This window comes from Oncorhynchus mykiss, chromosome 19 (assembly GCF_057628025.1).
Source record: "Oncorhynchus mykiss isolate SJ-2025 chromosome 19, ASM5762802v1, whole genome shotgun sequence".
Taxonomy (NCBI): Eukaryota; Metazoa; Chordata; class Actinopteri; order Salmoniformes; family Salmonidae; genus Oncorhynchus; species Oncorhynchus mykiss.
The window spans coordinates 30,635,122-30,652,784 of record NC_143040.1 but is presented as its reverse complement, the minus strand read 5'-3'; the positions used below and the strand labels follow the sequence as shown (position 1 = coordinate 30,652,784).

The 17,663-nt window shown below is 41.2% G+C and overlaps 1 protein-coding gene across 1 annotated transcript in view; it reads right to left on the bottom strand.

Moving 5' to 3' along the window:
• Positions 1-1,702: 1,702 nt before the first annotated feature.
• The window catches only part of LOC110497498 (storkhead-box protein 2), a 47,425-nt gene continuing 31,464 nt past the window's right edge, over positions 1,703-17,663 (bottom strand). Inside the window, exons 3-4 of the mRNA XM_021573630.3 lie at positions 14,630-17,063; positions 1,703-3,611 (exon numbers count right to left, since the gene is read on the bottom strand). Coding sequence (XP_021429305.3) covers positions 3,407-3,611; positions 14,630-17,063 — 2,639 coding nt within the window. The 3' untranslated portion in view covers positions 1,703-3,406. The remainder of the gene's footprint in view (positions 3,612-14,629; positions 17,064-17,663) is intronic.

Genomic DNA, 17,663 nt, shown 5'->3' with positions numbered 1-17,663 from the left:
TATGTGAAAATAATGTAGGAATCTGGATCCAGTCATCCTTGCGCCCATGACTTTCCTTTAGCAGGTACTTTATTAGCTTCACTTGCCAGATGTACAGTATAGCTCTCTAATATGCCTTGGCCAAAAGCATAGCTTACCCCAAAATGGAGTACCGTAACATTTGTCAACCGGCTATAGTCAAATCACTCGAGGCACACATTCACTGAAAGAAATCTAATCATGAGGTCCAGGTTCTTCAGACCTAGGATAAAATAATTTCAAATACCTTAGTTGTGCTTGATTGAGTTTGCTTGTTGCAAAAGTCCCAAAAGTGCAAACGGCACCCTCCTGGCACACCAGGCAGGCTGATGCAAAAGCTCAAAGTATTTGAGAGATTTCAAATGGTATTTGAACCCCTATCTGGTTTTCTTACTGACTTCAAAGATTTTCAACAATCCAAAAGCATCACTTGTAGATGTTCTCTAGTATAGCCTATAGTAAATGTATTTTCATTGCTAAATGTCTAACTTTGAACGTGGCATTGCATTCCCTTCTTTAAAAATAATTTAAATAAAAGGACATACAGTATAATTATCTCATGAACTTTGGCTAGTATAGCTTATAAGCCATGAAATAAATGTCTTTAGATAAGTTACCAGCAGTTTCACCTTAATGTTTTAGTTAGATAAGATGCTCATTAGACCTTCAGGGCTAATCATCCTAAATTATGTAGGTAATGTTTAAACATTTTCTGATTGTTGCTCCCATCACAACATTTATTTGTAAGCAGTTAGAAACTTTTACAAACAACCCTCATTATCTATAACTTCCTAAATGTTGCGTCCTGCCTTTGGTGAGCAAGACTATCAATAAATGAGTATAGACTAAGGAAGACTCCTGTCAATCAAACAGGCTACCAAAAGGCCAGAAATTGTTCCCGTCCCATTTCTGATAGCAGACATCATACTAAAGACACGTCAGAAAAACAAAACTAACTAACTACGGCCACAGCAACTGGCTTGAATAAGCAAGCTAGTTTTGTATGGTGGCTGTGAACAAAATCTATGATTATACTGATTAATCTACATTATCCATTATTTAATCTTTCCCTTTGTCTCCACTCCGTCTCACTGTTATTAACTCGATAATATTCTAGGGATTTCACATAATCTTTTATCAAGTGTGATCCTGATCATCCATTGGACTAAAGTTACCAGACATTGATTAGTGATTGACATAGCCTTTGTGATGTATGACATTCATGGGCATATTGATATGTCACTTGTTTTATAATGAACACATTTTTGTCATGACAAAAATTAAATCTTCTAGCCTTACGATCGTCTCAGCGGGCTAAACTGGTTGTACTGAGGTCAAGTTCACATTTTGTGATTTTGTGATGTCATAGTCATCATTTGTGATGTCATTAGCTAATGATTGTAAAATTATGTTTTTATAGTTTTCTTTAGCTACCATAAAAAGACGCCTTTACCTTGTATTCCGGTTATGCAGTCTTTCCCAGGCATCTTGATGTTAAGAAAAAGGTATCTTTAACTGGTTGTAATCAGGTTATATGACATAACTTTAATCACATTTCAACCAACATTTTTGACCACTGGGAGGAGACTGCATAACTTCAAAAAAAGAGTTTCAAAGTAGAAGTGAATACAATTGTACAATTGGATGTGTAGTTCATTAATTGATCACTATCATGCAAGATTGATAAACTTACTGTGTTTTATGGGCACCATACATATTTAAATTCCTTCAATAATGCACATTGCAATTCTGCATGTGGGGGGTAATTAACTTAACCCCTAATGTAGCTTTGATACTTGTTTCAGGACAATTTACAGAAAAGTAAAGTCCTTTCAAACCATTGCCTTTAATTGTCAATCATGCTAAAAAGCAGATCTTCAGCATTAAGGATGGAATCGAGCGTTTCATATAGAAATCTTAGCACCTGTACAAGAAAAACAAATTCCCAAAACACGATACTTACAGTATTGTGATACAAACAATATTGTGAATAAAGAGGCAGGACTGCAATAACTCTTCACTCTTCTCTTGCAAGGTAGCCATCGCTATTCCGCATGCTCTAATATTTTTGTGAGATTTTGCAATTGGCAAGACAATTTAGTAGCTGGTCAATTTCATGAAACAACACTTAAGGAGAAATACCGCAGACATAAGTTGTATAAATGCCTTGATGGCTCTGGCAATGATAGTGATAAACATGTTTAGGGAAACAAGGTGTTTGTCTGTCCTATACCCCTGGGATATATAGTTACAATTTGCACCCGCTGCAACCATTTTATGGTTCATCTATGCACACTCTGGCAAACATGTAGTGAAAAGGCAAACACATCTGAAACAAACAGAAAAGTCAAGTCCTTTCAAACCAATTACAACACTCAGAGCGCCACTGATCAGCAAGGCAAACTCCTCACACACCACCAACAAGATCACAGAGTGTGTGTGTGCGTGTGTTCAAGAGAATAAATTCTTATGACCTGAGATTATGTGTTGGATAAAGAATTTTTTCAATATTTTTTTTATTTAGTCATAAATACCACAGAAAAGGCACATTAGTGCTCCAGGATGGAAACGTAATAATTCAACTAACAATGTAAAACAACCGTTTCCCTTACTAAATTGTCATTATTCATTTGAATGATTTCGTTTCAGTCACTTAAATATAAAAAAAGTTTTGAGTATACATTATTGTACTTATGAATAAATGATACTGTATGGATAGAACTACAATAGCCTATTTTGCTTTGCACTACACAAATTGGAACCTCTGACATTTTGCCTTTCCACCTCCTTATCTCTTCCTTCATTATTTTTAATACTGTGCATCAACATCAACATACAAATAAGATAATTCTCCTGATAAATTATTTATAATTCTTGATAGAAAACATTTCATTGGACATGGATTGGAAATAACACGTAAAAGTATAGATTTTCCAAAATGTGACTACATTTCTCTAATACCAACATTGAGGAATCTGGAAATCTGTCCCAAAAACAAAATTAAAGTCAATATAATCCAAATCAAGATAATTCCTGATTGGCTCTCTTGCAATGGGAGACAAAATGAATCAAGGTCAAGATAGTTTCTTCATTTTGTGGTTGTCATTTTGTTTGTTTGTTTTTTGCAGTGAAGTTTTGAAGCTGTGGGAACAGTCTCTGGAAGCCATGCCTGTGTGGTTAACAGTCCCAGTAGTAGTTGGATTTTCTGGGGGTTGGGTGAGGGAGGGTGGACATGTGTGTCTGGATGGGTGAGGAGAAGGTGGGGGCACAACGTGACCCAACTTCTGCCTTCTCCACCCCCCCTATTACCCCCAATGGTCCCTACCATAACCTTAATAATCCACGTCCTCCATTTCAGGCCTTGATGTATGTCTGTCTGTATGTCAGGTCAGACGCTGGTGATGGATGCCAGGCAGGTTGAAGACTTCTGCAGTTTCTCAGGCTGTGCGGTATGGGGGGGTTCTGGGATGGTGCGAAAGCTGAAAGGCGGACCAATGCTGGTGGTGCCCATGTGGCCCGGACTCAATGCTGGATTCTGTCGTCTATTGCTCTCCATGATGCTCGACGTGTTGGAAGCCAGGCTTTCACGTGTCCTGTCACGACAGTGAGACGGAGACACATCCGTGGTGGAGTAAAGAGAAGGAGAGGACAGAAAGAGAATTAGAGGATGGGGACAACAGAGACTTGCAATAAGTGGGAAGTAAACTAGCCACTGCCACCGACAGCTTTTCATTTTCTAACCAAAAATGTGATTGTGTAGCTTTATGACTTAGTTGAAAGTTACTTGGGGAGGATTTGGGCATGCAATTTAAACCATGCTAACTTGGGGACATTGTGTTTTGGTTAGAATAATATTAGCGGTTGGTGGCTAGTTTATATAAACCAAAGCATGGATTGCAGTCTCTCCTTGTCCAAAGACTTCTTTCAAGGTAATGTGTACATTTGACATTTGACTATCTCAAACCCTGTGTGTCAAACACAAGGCCCGCTGGCCAGATCCAGCCCGTGACACATTTCTATCTGGCCTGGGCAATGGTTTGGGTTGTCAATTCATTTAGGCACAGCCAACGTGCTGTGCACCAATGGCAGTGCATTGCCACACACTTTTCTTCCTTGACCCACACACACACACACACCTCCTTCCAGACACACAGACACACATACACCTACGAGCCAACCAGTGTGCTGTATCATATCATCACTAAACATTTGCACCATTCCCAATTGTTCTCCTTAATGGCACTGATTGAATCTTCTACCGGCCCGAAAGTTTAAGCGTGTTGTTATTGCTGTACTACAGAAAGTGTCATATTGGTTGACAAAAAGTTACACACGTCAGTATAAATTAGGACACACGTGAGTATGATGAGTTAAAAGTGTATGAAATTACAACCTGATACGAACCCAAATTGCGCTGCTTAAGTGTGTCCTGTTTATAGAGTGCATCGGAGGGAAAGTGCACAGACACATACCACATCCTAGTCTACTAAAATGTTGTAGTCTGGCTTTGGTTTTTAAAGCTTGACAATGAATAACCAAAAAACTAAACCTGCAACAAAACACCATACAAAGGGTAAACGTAGTCCTATTACGGCAACATCTGCGCAGTAGCCGAGGCTCGCTACTCAACTACAATACATTTCCAGGGCACCATACAGCAGGGGTGTAAAGTACCTAAGTAAAAATACTATAAAGTACTACTTATGTAGTTTTTGGGGGTATCTGTACTTTACTATTTATATTTTTGGCTCCTTTTACTTCACCACATTCCTAAAGAAAATAATGTATTTTTCCCTTACACCCAAAAGTACTCGTTACATTTTGACAGGAAAATGGAACATCCCTGGTCATCCCTACTGCCTCTGATCTGGCAGACTCACTAAACACAAATGCTTCGTTTGTAAATTATATCTGAGTGTTGGAGTGTGCACCTGGCTAAAAAAAAAATAATAAAAAAAAATATGCCGTCTGGTTTGCTTAATATCAGGAAGTTGAAATTATTTCTAATTTAACTTTAACTTTTGATACTTGAGTACATTTGAGCAATTCCATGTACTTTTGATACTTAAGTATATTTAAAACCAAATACTTTTAGACATTTATTCAAGTAGTATTTTACTGGGTGACTTTCACCTCTACTTGAGTCATTTTCTATTAAGGTATCTTTACTTTGACTCAAGTATGACAATTGAGTACTTTTCCCACCACTGCCATACAGCAATGCTGCATTCAACCGAACTGGTGATCCATGCAGCAAGACAAATGTAAAACATGTTTAAAGTTTAAATGCTACAACAACCAAACTACATTTTTGTTATTTTCCGTTTTTAAATAGTTTTTGATTAGTGTCGTAGCATATTATGCACATCTGCAAGCATTGCAGTAAAGGCTGGACAAATATTTTTTCTCTCTTTTGTTTTATTTCTGTTAAAATGCTATATACAGAATTCAATGTACTTTTTTAATGGACATTATATAAAGGGTAAGGGTATATAGGTTATGTCTGGACTGTGAATTTGTGTTATTTCAATATGGCCCTTGGAGGTGATTGAGTTTGACACCCCTGACATAATACATTCATTAGTGCCACATCCATAAGGAAGAGTTCCAAACAACAGGACAAAGCAGCAGAGACTACAGCCAAAGTGTAGAGGCTTCAATCAGGGTGTATATCTGGTCAAATTAAAATCAGTTTTTTGGGGATAAGCTACATTAACAGACACATTGAAGTTTTATGTTTCAATTTGGCATCATAATCAACAGGACTCAAAACACCATTTAGATTAACGCTCACATCTGCTTTATGTAAATTATTAAAGCTGTAATCCTCAATGGTGAAACTGCCATGTCCATTTCAGATATTACAACAACACAGTTTTCCCTCAGACGTCATTGCATGTGAGATAGAACAGCGAATATGTGCAGCAATTGTTTTTACCATGATGCTCACCTCCATTTGGATGCTCTTCTCCTCCATTTAGTCAACAAAACAAAAAAACAATAACAAATGTACCTGGGGCGACCAGCGGCACTGTAACATTGACATCTGCAACTACCACTAAATGTCACTACATACCAGTAAAAGCAAAGGAATAGAAATCAACAAGTGTAAAACATAAAATTCTGCTCAACACTGCTGGTTAGCATTAACCTCTAAAGTATTCACACACCTTGACTTTGTCCACATTTTGTTGTGTTACAAAGTGGGATTAAAATTGATTTAATTATATATTTTTTTGTGAAGGATCTATACCAAAATACTCTAATGTCAAAGTGGAAGAAAAATTCTAACATTTGTAAAAGATTAATGAAAAATAAAACACTAACAAACATGTTAGAATCACCTTTGGTAGCGATTACAGTTGTGAGTCTTTCTGGGTGTCTCGAAGAGCTTTGAATACCTGGATTATGCAACATTTGCCCATTATTATTTTCAAAAATCTTCAAGCTCTGTCAAATTGATCATTGCAATTCAACAATTTTCAGGTCTTGCCATAGATTCTCAAGCAGATCTAAATCAAAACTAACTCAGCCACTCAGGAACATTCACTGGCTTCTTGGTAAGATACAGTGTAAATTTGGCCTTGTGTTTTAGGTTATTGTCCTGCTGTGTCTGGTGGAAAGCAGACTGAGCCAGGTTTTCCTCTAGGATTTTGCCTGTGCTGAGCGCCATTCCGTTTCTTTTTTTATCCTGAAAAACTACCCAGTCCGTAACAATTACAAGCATACCCATAATATGATGCAGCCACCACTATGCTTGAAAATATGGAGAGTGGTACTCAGTAACTTGTTGTAATGGATTCCCCCCAAGCATAACACTTTGTATTCAGGACAAAAATGTAATTGCTTTGCAACGGTTTTTGCAATATTACTTTAGTGCCTAATTGCAAACAGCGGATGCATTTTGGAATATGTTTTATTTTGTACAGGTTTTCTATTCATCAAGTCCATTCTGTACAAGAAGGGAATCCACTTTGGGGTGATTTATCCTGCCTGTCTTCGTGTCACCTTTAACGGCAAGGTCCATTTTTCGAAACTCCTGAAGAAGCTGAGTCCTTCTACCGACAGCACATACATTGAATTCCTGAATTGGGATGATTTCTCACCTGCCTGTATTATGTGGGTAACATTAGTTCTAGTGACCGTGTGGACACTAGGCTACATACATTACCGGTCAAAAGTTTTAGAACACCTACTCATTCAAGTGTTTTTCTTTATTTGCACTATTATCAACATTGTAGAATAATAGTGAAGACATCAAAACAATGAAATAACACATATGGAATCATGCAGTAACAAAAAAAAGTGTTAAAAGAATCAAAATATATTTTATATTTGAGATGCTTCCCTCTCAGCACTGACTGGTATGCGCAGAAATGCAAATGCTTTCCGTTTGAGTTATGTTAGGTTTTATTTTCATCGTTTGCCTTGACAGCTTTGCACACTCTTGGCATTCTCTCAACCAGCTTAACTTGGAATGCTTTTCCTTCACTCTGCGGTCCAACTCATCTCAAACCATCTCAATTGGGTTGAGTTCGGGGGATTGTGGAGGACAGGTCATCTGATGCAGCACTCATCACTCTCCTTCTTGGTCAAATAGCCCTTACACAGCCTAGAGTTGTGTTGGGTCATTGTCCTGTTGAAAAACAAATTATGGTCCCACAAAGCCAAACCACATGGAATGGCGTATCATTGCAGAATGCTGTGGTAGCCATGCTGGTTGTGTGCCTTGCATTCTAAATAAATCACTGACAGTGTCACCAGCAAAGCACCCCCACACCATAACACCTCCTCCTCCATGCTTTACGGTGGGAAATACACATGCAGCGATCATCCCTTCACCCACACAGCGTCTCACAAAGATGACGGTTGGAACCAAAAATCTCACATTTGGACTCCAGACCAAAGTTCCACCGGTCTAATGTCCATTGCTCGTGTTTCTTGGCCCAAGCAAGTCTCTTTTCTTATTGGTGTCCTTTAGTAGTGGTTTCTGTGCAGCAATTAGACAATGAAGGCCTGATTCACGCAGTCTCCTCTGAACAGTTGATGTTGAGATGTGTCTGTTACTTCAACTGTGAAGCATTTATTTGGGCTGCAATTTCTGACACTGGTAACTCTAATGAACCTATCATCTGCAGCAGAGGTAACTCTGGGTCTTCCTTTCCTGTGGCGGTCCTCAAGAGAGCCAGTTTCATCATAGCGATTGATGGTTTTTACGACTGCACTTGAAGAAACTTAAATGTAAAAAAATGTTGTTACGTATTAACTGACCTTCATGTCCTAAAGTAATGGACTGTCGTTTCTCTTTGCTTATTTGAGTTGGTCTTGCCATAATGGACTTGGTATTTTACCTATCTTCTGTATACCCTCCCTACCTTGTCACAACACAACTGATTGGCTCCAACGCATTATGAAGGAAAAAATTCCACAAATTAAGTTTTGAGAAGGCACACCTGTTAATTGAAATGCATTCCAGGCGACTGCCTCATGAAGCTAGTATAGAGAATGCCAAGAGTGTGCGATGCGAAGCTGTCATCAAGGCAAAGGGTGGCTATTTTGAAGAATCTCCAATATATAATATATTTTGATTTGTTTAACACTTTTCTGGTTACTACATGATTCCATATGTGTTATTTCAAAGTTTTGATGTCTTCAGTATTATTCTACAATGTAGAAAATTGTTAAAATAAAGAAAAACCCTTGAATGAGTAGGTGTTCTAAAAATTTTGACTGGTAAGTATACATCTAGGGCCATCTATTGATCCGTTTCTAAGGGAAACAATCCGGCAGCGTAGCCTAGTGATTAGAGCGTTGGACTAGTAACCGAAAGGTTGCAAGATTGAATCCCCGAGCTGACAAGGTACAAATCTGTCGTTCTGCCCCTGAACAAGGCAGTTAACCCACTGTTCCTAGGCCGTCATTGGAAATAAGCATTTTTTCTTAACTGACTTGCCTAGTTAAATAAAGGTAAAATAAAAAATATGCTAAAGCTTGCTGGCTACAGTAAGTATGTTTGAAGCAGCACATAACTCGTTTGTGTTGTTGACAATTACACACTACGCTGTCTCACTGCTCTTTAAACTTCCATTTGATCTTGTTCAGTTTCTTAATCAAAGGCAATCGCTTTTTAAAAGCATTTTGATTTCTTTCTTTTTACTAAAGCTTTGAACTTGCTGCACCACTAATAGCAATCTATAGCCTACATTGCAGTTTGGCAGCCTTTAGATCATTTTGGATACTAATGTTACTAGCTAGTTAGACACCGATCCTGTCCACCGTTATTTTAATTGTATTTTTTACTATTTTTTTTTATGGACATTCTGAACTACCGTGGCTTATGTTGGCCATAGTTGGTGATGTTGGTCACAGACGGTCCTCAGTTACATTCCCTTTTTCTTTGTCTCCACTACGATATTAGAGTCTAATAATATCACTCCTCTCTTCCAACTGTACTCTTGTTGTTTATTTGTTGCACTAGCTGAAGAGTTTAGACCCACGGTTTGTTTGCTTAATTGTACATATCCAAAATACTAGTTGTCCGTTTGTATACTTTTATTTATTGTTTCCTCCTTAGGACGTTTAACAATTTAACAATTCAGGGGGCGATACTTTTCATAGCCTACTGGTTAATTTAAAATGTTTCTCATTACTCAGCCCTGTGGCGACACCTAGTGGACTACATTTTATGGACATTGAAATGCCACCGATCGCACCTTCTTTTTTGACCTCACAGAGATGTAGGGTAATCAACGGATGCTGAATAAAAGAATTCCTGCTACTCGTCTCGTTAATAATGACGAGTTTAGGATTTGTATGTTTTCATTTTTTTTCTTCTTTGAAGTGTATTGTACTATCATTTTTATTTTTGTGTATGTTTGGAATGTTCGGGATGGTGAGAGGGCTTTATGTTGGCATTATCCAAAGATTCTTGTGCTCTGCTTTTTTAGAGGATTTGTATATATTTTTTTATGCTGCTCCTCTCTCAATCTCTCTTTTCCTCTTTCTTTTTCATTTGACTTCTCCTCTTATGAAGATTAATGTCTAGTTCAACAACAAGTCAGGATGGTATCTTGCGGCTTCCAGTCAGACTGGTGACATGAAGCATTTGCGGTTGTGGGGGGGAAATTAAGCGTGCCAGAGTATTTTCACATCTGAAGAGCCTGGATACTGATATTGCATTTCTTCAAGAAATGACCATACTTGATTGCGTAAAGCATGGGTTGGACAGGTTTTTCATTCACATGTTTAACGGCAAAGTCAGAGGAACAGCAATAGTGATTCACAAACGAGTACAGTTTTCACCCTCACAGATCATTTCAGATCCTTATGCAATAGTTAGTGGCACCCTCTTCCAAACCCCTGTAGTACTTGTGAATGTTTCACCCCTAACTGGGATGACACTAGATTTATGACATCTCTTTTAGCCTCCTTAATCTTGACACCCACCGCCTCATCTTCGGCGGGGACCTTAACTTCTCTCCTAAACCCCACGTGTAACAACCACCTATTTTTACCCTCCAAACTCCACCAGGCTTTTTTGGTTTTGTGGCATGAGAGCGGTTTGGTTTGTTTCAAAGATGTATTTTTAGATGGGATGTTTGACAGTTTTAATGATCTCATCTCTAAATCTAATCTGGCTCATTCTTTTTTTCTAATTCTCATCATCTTTTCCGTTATTTTCAAGCCCGTAACTTTGTTCGCTCTCATTTTTCCCACCTTTCCTCAAACTGCCTCCCAAGATGTTGCTAGAGGAGATTTTGTCCCTCCTGTGGAGTCGTTTAGCTCTGATTTCTAGATTATATGACATTGTGCTTTCCTCTGAACACTCTCCAATAAACTAAATCAAGACTGGGGTAGTGAACTTGAACTTGACCTGGCAGATGACTGGTGGGAGGAGGACCTTCTTAGGGTTAACTCCACATCCTCATGTGCTCGGTTAAGTTTCATTCAGTTCAAAGTCTTGTACAGACTTCATTACAACAAAGAAAAACATAGTAAATTCCTCCCAGACACGAACGACACGTGATAGACGTTCATTCTCTCCGGCAGACCAAACTCTGTTTTATTCATGTTCTAAGCTGTCAGAGTATTGGTCATCCTGTTTTAATACTCTCTCTCAAATTTGAGATACTGACCTGTAGCCTTGTCCTCTAATAACGTCCGACTTCAAGTGTAGCTAACATACACCTTAGCCAAATACAATTAAACTCAGTTTTTCACAATTCCTGACATTTAATCCCAGTAAAAATGCCCTGTTTTAGGTCAGTTAGGATCACCACTTTATTTTAAGAATGTGAAATGCCAGAATAAAAGTACAGAAAATGATTTATTTAAACTTTTATTTATTTCATCACATTCCCAGTGGGTCAGAAGTTTACATACATTCAATTAGTATTTGGTAGCATTGCCTTTACATTGTTTAACTTGGGTCAAATGTTACAGGTAGCCTTCCATCAGCTTCCCAAAATAAGTTGGGTGAATTTTGGCCCATTCCTCCTGACAGAGTCAGGTTTGTAGGCATCCTTGCTCGCACGCACACGCTTTCTCAGTTCTGCCCACATATTATCTATAGGTTTGAGGTCAGGGCTTTGTGATGGCCACTCCAATACCTTTACTTTGTTGTCCTTAAGCCATTTGCCACAACTTTGGAAGTATGCTTGGGGTCATTGTGTGCTATACTCAGCCTTGTCTCAGGATGGTAAGTTGGTGGTTGAAGATATCCCTCTAGTGGTGTGGGGGCTGTGCTTTGGCAAAGTGGGTGGGGTTATATCCTTCCTGTTTGGCCCTGTCCGGGGGTGTCCTCAGATGGGGCCACAGTGTCTCCTGACCCCTCCTGTCTCAGCCTCCAGTATTTATGCTGCAGTAGTTTATGTGTCGGGGGGCTAGGGTCAGTTTGTTATATCTGGAGTACTTCTCCTGTCCTATTCGGTGTCCTGTGTGAATCTAAGTGTGCGTTCTCTAATTCTCTCCTTCTCTCTTTCTTTCTCTCTCTCGGAGGACCTGAGCCCTAGGACCATGCCCCAGGACTACCTGACATGATGACTCCTTGCTGTCCCCAGTCCACCTGACCGTGCTGCTGCTCCAGTTTCAACTGATCTGCCTTATTATTATTCGACCATGCTGGTCATTTATGAACATTTGAACATCTTGGCCATGTTCTGTTATAATCTCCACCCGGCACAGCCAGAAGAGGACTGGCCACCCTACATAGCCTGGTTCCTCTCTAGGTTTCTTCCTAGGTTTTGGCCATTCTAGGGAGTTTTTCCTAGCCACTGTGCTTCTACACCTGCATTGCTTGCTGTTTGGGGTTTTAGGCTGGGTTTCTGTACAGCACTTTGAGATATCAGCTGATGTACGAAGGGCTATATAAATAAATTTGATTTGATTTGATTGTCCATTTGGAAGACACATTTGCAACCAAGCTTTAACTTCCTGACTGATGTCTTGAGATGTTGCTTCAATATATCCACATAATTGTCCTTCCTCATCATACCATCTATTTTGTGAAATGCACCAGTCCCTCCTGCAGCAACGCACCCCCACAACATGATGCTGCCACCCCTGTGCTTCACAGTTGGGATGGTGTTCTTCGGCTTGCAAGCCTCCCGCTTTTTACTCCAAACATAAAAATGGTCATTAAGGAGAAAACAGTTCTATTTTTGTTTCATCAGACCAGAGGATATTTCTCCAAAAAGTACGATCTTTGTCCCCATGTGCAGTTGCAAACCTTAGTCTGGCTTTTTTATGGCAGTTTTGGAGCAGTGGCTTCTTCCTTGCTGAAAGGCCTTTCAGGTTATATAGGACTCGTTTTACTGTGGATAAAGATACTTTTGTACCTGTTTCCTCCAGCATCTTCACAAGGTCCTTTGCTGCTGTCCTGGGATTGATTTGCACTTTTCGCACCAAAGTACATTCATCTCTAGGAGACAGAACACGTCTCCTTCCTGAGCGGTATGACGGCTGCGTGGTCCCATGGTGTTTATACTTGCGTACTATTGTTCGTACAGATGAACGTGGTACCTTCAGGCATTTGGAAATTGCTCCCAAGGATGAACCAGACTTGTGGAGGTCTACAATTTTTTTCTGAGGTCTTGGCTGAATTCTTTTGATTTTCCCATGATGTCAAGCAAAGAGGCACTGAGTTTGAAGGTAGGCCTTGAAATACATCCACACATACACCCCCAATTGATTCAAATGATGTCAATTAGCCTAACAGCTTCTGGAATTTTCTACGCCTGTTTAAAGGCACAGTCTTGTTAACTTAAGTATGTTAACTTCTGACCCACTGGAATTGTGATGCAGTGACTTAATAATCTGCCTGTAAACAATAGTTGGAAAAATTGTGTCATGCACAAAGTAGATGTCCTAACTGACTTGGCAAAACTATTTTGTGTTAATAAGACAAAAAAAAACAAGTTTTAATGACTCCAACCTAAGTGTATGTAAACTTCCGACTTCAAATGTATATTTGGAGTTCCATCTTTGTTGCCTAGTCTCACTAAAAGTAAAGCGGACGTTGTAGCCTTTGCTTCCCTTATAGCCCGTCTGCAGATCTTGCTTTACTGGAAATCCTTCAAACCTCCCACTATATCATCTTGGTTGAAAGATCTACTGTCTTTTCTACACTTAGAAAAAATGTAATACACTTCGAGAGGCTCTACTGATAACTTTTATTTGAGATGGCAGCCTTTAATTTCCTTTTTTGTACAGTTGCCCTCTATTGATCAGGAGTAAGAATTTTGGCCAACAGGATACACATTGTGTACGTGTATATGTGTACTTGTGTGCTTATGTATATTTATATATTATCTCTAATTGTAAATTAGTTTTAAAAAATGTTAATGTATTGTATTAAATACTGCATTATTGACTGTATGTTTGTTTATCCCATGTGTAACTCTGTGTTGTATGTGTCGAACTGCTTTGCTTTATCTTGGCCAGGTCGTAATTGTAAATGAGAACTTGTTCTCAACTTGCCTACCTGGTTAAATAAAGGTGAAATAAAATAAATAAAAAATGTATGCTGCTTTTGTTGTTAAAGGGAGGAAGGTGTTTCAAAAAGTAGAGATAAAAGGACGTATCTGTTCAATTTGTAATTTGTATTTCTTTATATGTCCAATAAAAATATTTATATAAAACATTTTTAAAAACAATGTCGTGTCAAAAACATACGTATTTATTTGGACAGTAAAGCTAAAACTTTTAATTTGGCTCTATCCTTCAGCATTTTGTATTTGAGATCAACAAGTGCCTTCCAATGCGTTTGTATAGTAAACTTTTGAGGAAATTGATTACACTATAAGTGAATTTGTCCAAAAACTCACAACACCTTCAAATGGAGGACTAGATACATAAAGTGCATTCGTTATCTATACGGTAAAACAGATATGTATGAAAATACCCTCGAATAAAAGGTGACATTTTGTACTGTCGCCTCATATAAAACATTTGATCTCAAATCCGTAGCGGAGTGTATGAAACATACCTCAAAAAATTACAAGTTGCCTCCAGCTGTTTACATTTGACAGACTGTGATGATATCCACTTTCTATGTGTATTCTTTGGTCATAACCCTCTGGTTGCTGTAGTGGACAAACTGGGTTCAGCTTACCTTGGGGAGTTGAATCCACTGTCTACAGTCACACTGCTGCTGTCCATGCTATCCAGACGTGCCGAGTGTGCTGACTTCTGGCTGCTACTGTTCTCTGTCTCCTTGGGGCTGAGCAGTGTGAGGTTAGTCTCAAACTTGCGCTGCAGATCACGCTCCTTCTCCCGCTCCAGAAGCCACTGCATGGTTCCGACTTCACCCTCCCCGTGCCCTTTGACCTCTGCCGCCACTAACTCCTCCCGTGAGGCCTCCTCCACCACCACCTCCTCCTCCTCCTCCTCCTCGTCATCGTCCGACACATTGTAGTAGTCAAAGGCGGCCTCGGAGGCTGACGGGACCGCTGGCTCGGAGCCCTGGAGGCCCAGGGCGGAAGCGGGGGAAGCTGCTGAATTCGAAGGCTGCTGGGCCTCTAGATTGTCAAGAACATCGACTGATTTGATGTGTGGGGTCTTTCGCAGGGTGCCCGACTTGGTGTAGGTGCCCTCCACGTAGCCTGCAGTCAACGCGTTGTGTGGAGGCTTGAACAAAGTGTCCTTGCTGAAGATCTCCTTCCTCTTGTCTGCCCCACCACCACCGCCTCCCCCTCCAGGGTCTACGTTGTGTTGGTGTTGTATCAAACGTCCATTAGGCATGGGCTCTGGGGTCTGGCTTGGTGTTGGCCGTTTTGAGCCGTTTTGTCCCTTTGCCAAAGAGTCCTCTTTGTATTCCATTGTGAGGGGAGAGGTAAGGTGAGGGGTGTGGCGATCAGCCGGAGTGCCCTTCCGGATTCCCTCAGACGAGGTTAACGTGTCGTGGTCTGCTTTTGACAGAGGTGAAGGGGCGGTAAGGATTGTTTCGTTCGACGTATTGCACTGGAAGTAGTCGTCCGCCGAGGGCTTGGGCGAGAGTCCCTTCAGATCACTGTAGGCCGGCAAGCTGTCTCTGCTCTTGTTCCTTTCCAGTGGGCTTCGGATCCTAGACTCGTCCAAGCTCCCCTTCCCTAAGCTCCCCTTCCCCAAATCAGGCACATACATTTCAGAGTTGAACTTGGCAGCCGAGAACATGATCCTTGAGTAGTGGGACGACTTCTGGGAGGCCCGCAAAGTCCCATCATCTGTGTAGTAATGACTCCGCTCGTCGGGACTCCGCTCATAGTCCTCTGACATCCCCAAAGAGGTGCTCATTCCACCCAGAGGGCTCAAAGCGTTATCCATGGAGTGCGACCTCTCCTTAGCCTGATCGGGCATCTCGTCGCGCGACTTCCTTCCTTCTTGAGTTTGACTGTGGCTTCGGTGCACTCTCCCGCTGGATGTCCCACGCGAGGGCTCGGGGAAAGGCATCTCTGTCCTCCTTTTCGCCAACTCTCCGGACACGTCCCACTCTGGGGTGACGGGGAAGTGGGACTCTGTGATGTTGGGGTTACTGTGGACTATGTAAGTCCCGCCGCTTCGTTTGCGCTCCAATGTGTACATGGCCTCACGAGGGGAGCGCACCAGCGAGTGGCTGAAGAAGCGGCTGTAATCCCTGTCCACCATGGCCATGTCCAGGTTGGAACTCTCGGACGGGCCACCCCGGGAGACGCGAGCCTTGCTGTGTGAACGGGACTTGCCGTGCGGCACCCGACGGTGACCACGACTCCTCCGGCTGCGTGCACTGTGCTCAGCCGAGCTGCCTGCTTTTCTCCTCTGGGCACGCTCCTCCTCCAGCCTCTTCATCACGGCCGTGTGGCGTGCCACATTCTCCACCGTCAGGTCTGGGTTGATCCGCCGGATGATCTCCATCTCCACAGTGCGGGGGATGGTGATGACAGGCGAGTCCTCATCGCGGAGGGGCCATTCCTCTGGGGGGAACTGGGCCGAGAACGTGGCCAGCTGCCTCAGCTTGTCTTTCTTGAAGCTCATCCTGAACAGTTTCAGCCCAAATTTCTTTGATTGCTTCTCGGCACTGCTGCCACCACCACTGCCCTCCTTTTTTTTGGTCAGCGTGTCAGTCTTGTAGGGGAAGGGGGCATTGCTCTTGCTCTTGTCCATCAGAGGCTCTTGCAACTGTGACGTCTGAACGGGAGCCGGAGGGGGCTCAGGGTAGGAGGGGGGCTCTCCCCGAGGCTCCTTGGGAGACTTCCTCTGGTAAGCCGGGGCATGAGGAATGGGTGTATCATCGCGGTACGTGTTGTAGGAGTCACCGTGGTTCTTCTGGTTGGGCCTCTCCCTCGTGCAGCCCGGGGTGGAGGGCGTGATGGTGCCCGACTGTGGGGAGGTACACTGCTGCTGCTGTTGTTGTTGTTGCTGCCGGTCGTCCAGGTGGTACCACTTGCTGTTGGATCGGATGAGGTTGGGGGTGATAAAGTAGGCCTGGGGAGTGACAATGAAGTAGCCCTCAGGTGTTGGGTAGATTTTCCTCTCTCGCACCAGCATGTTTAGGGTATGTCGCAGAATTTCCGAGCTCGGTGTCGGAACACCTGAGGGAAACACAAATGGGGGGAAAGAACAGTTTTACAGTCACATCAGCAGTTAAAAACCAAAGTTCTATGACTTACATTTCAAGAGTGAAGTGTTTTTAGGTGGGACTTGCAAAGCAAAAGTCTCAACTTTAAATCTTCGTCATACTTTTTACCATTATTATTTAGGTCGCTTCTCCCCTTACCACAACCACACAAAATAGCTAGAAAATAATTTCAAACTTTAAAATGTGTAGATTGGTCAGGAATAGTGTGCTTACCTACAATTTATTGATAGATTTTATACTTTTTAAGTTATACATTTTTATTGTTCTTATTTTTGTCCTCCAACCACTTTCATGGCAATTCCTCATAATTCTAAAGGCCCCATTGTGACATCCTCACTTCCAACACACTGTAAATGCAACTTTTGACACAAATCCTCTATTTTGACCACTTGGCCAATAACTTAGACAAAAAGTTAGAGCATATGAAATCTTCCTCTACTTCTCTGCTTTTCAAATCTGAATGATGAACAAAAATATTCCGATAAAAATTTACCGCTGTTTTAGTAACCGCATCAACAGCTTTTGTAACTTTTTATAAATAACTGAAATGTTG